Consider the following 226-nt stretch of genomic DNA (forward strand, 5'->3'; position numbering starts at 1 on the left):
CCCGACTACCCCCCGCAGCAGCAGCAGCAGCAGCAGCAGCAGCAGCAGCAGCAGCAGGAAGATGAGGACTTGGGGGACAGCTGCTCGACGCACGGGCGCGTGTCCTTCACGGAGCTGCCGACGGGGGCCTCTTCAGTGCGGAACGAGGAGGAGGGTTCGTCGGACGAAGCTGCTGCTGCTGCTGCTGCTGCAGCAGGCGCAGCAGCAGCAGGAGCCGCCCCAGCAG

The 226-nt window shown here is 68.6% G+C and overlaps 1 protein-coding gene across 1 annotated transcript in view; it reads left to right on the forward strand.

Moving 5' to 3' along the window:
• Positions 1 to 61: 61 nt before the first annotated feature.
• The window catches only part of ETH_00033965 (uncharacterized protein), a gene marked incomplete at both ends in the record, with an annotated part of 938 nt that continues 773 nt past the window's right edge, over positions 62 to 226 (forward strand). The window contains one exon of the mRNA XM_013374414.1: positions 62 to 224. Coding sequence (XP_013229868.1) covers positions 62 to 224 — 163 coding nt within the window. The remainder of the gene's footprint in view (positions 225 to 226) is intronic.

This window comes from Eimeria tenella, genomic scaffold (assembly GCF_000499545.2).
Source record: "Eimeria tenella Houghton genomic scaffold, Eth_scaff2008, whole genome shotgun sequence".
Lineage (NCBI taxonomy): Eukaryota > Apicomplexa > Conoidasida > Eucoccidiorida > Eimeriidae > Eimeria > Eimeria tenella.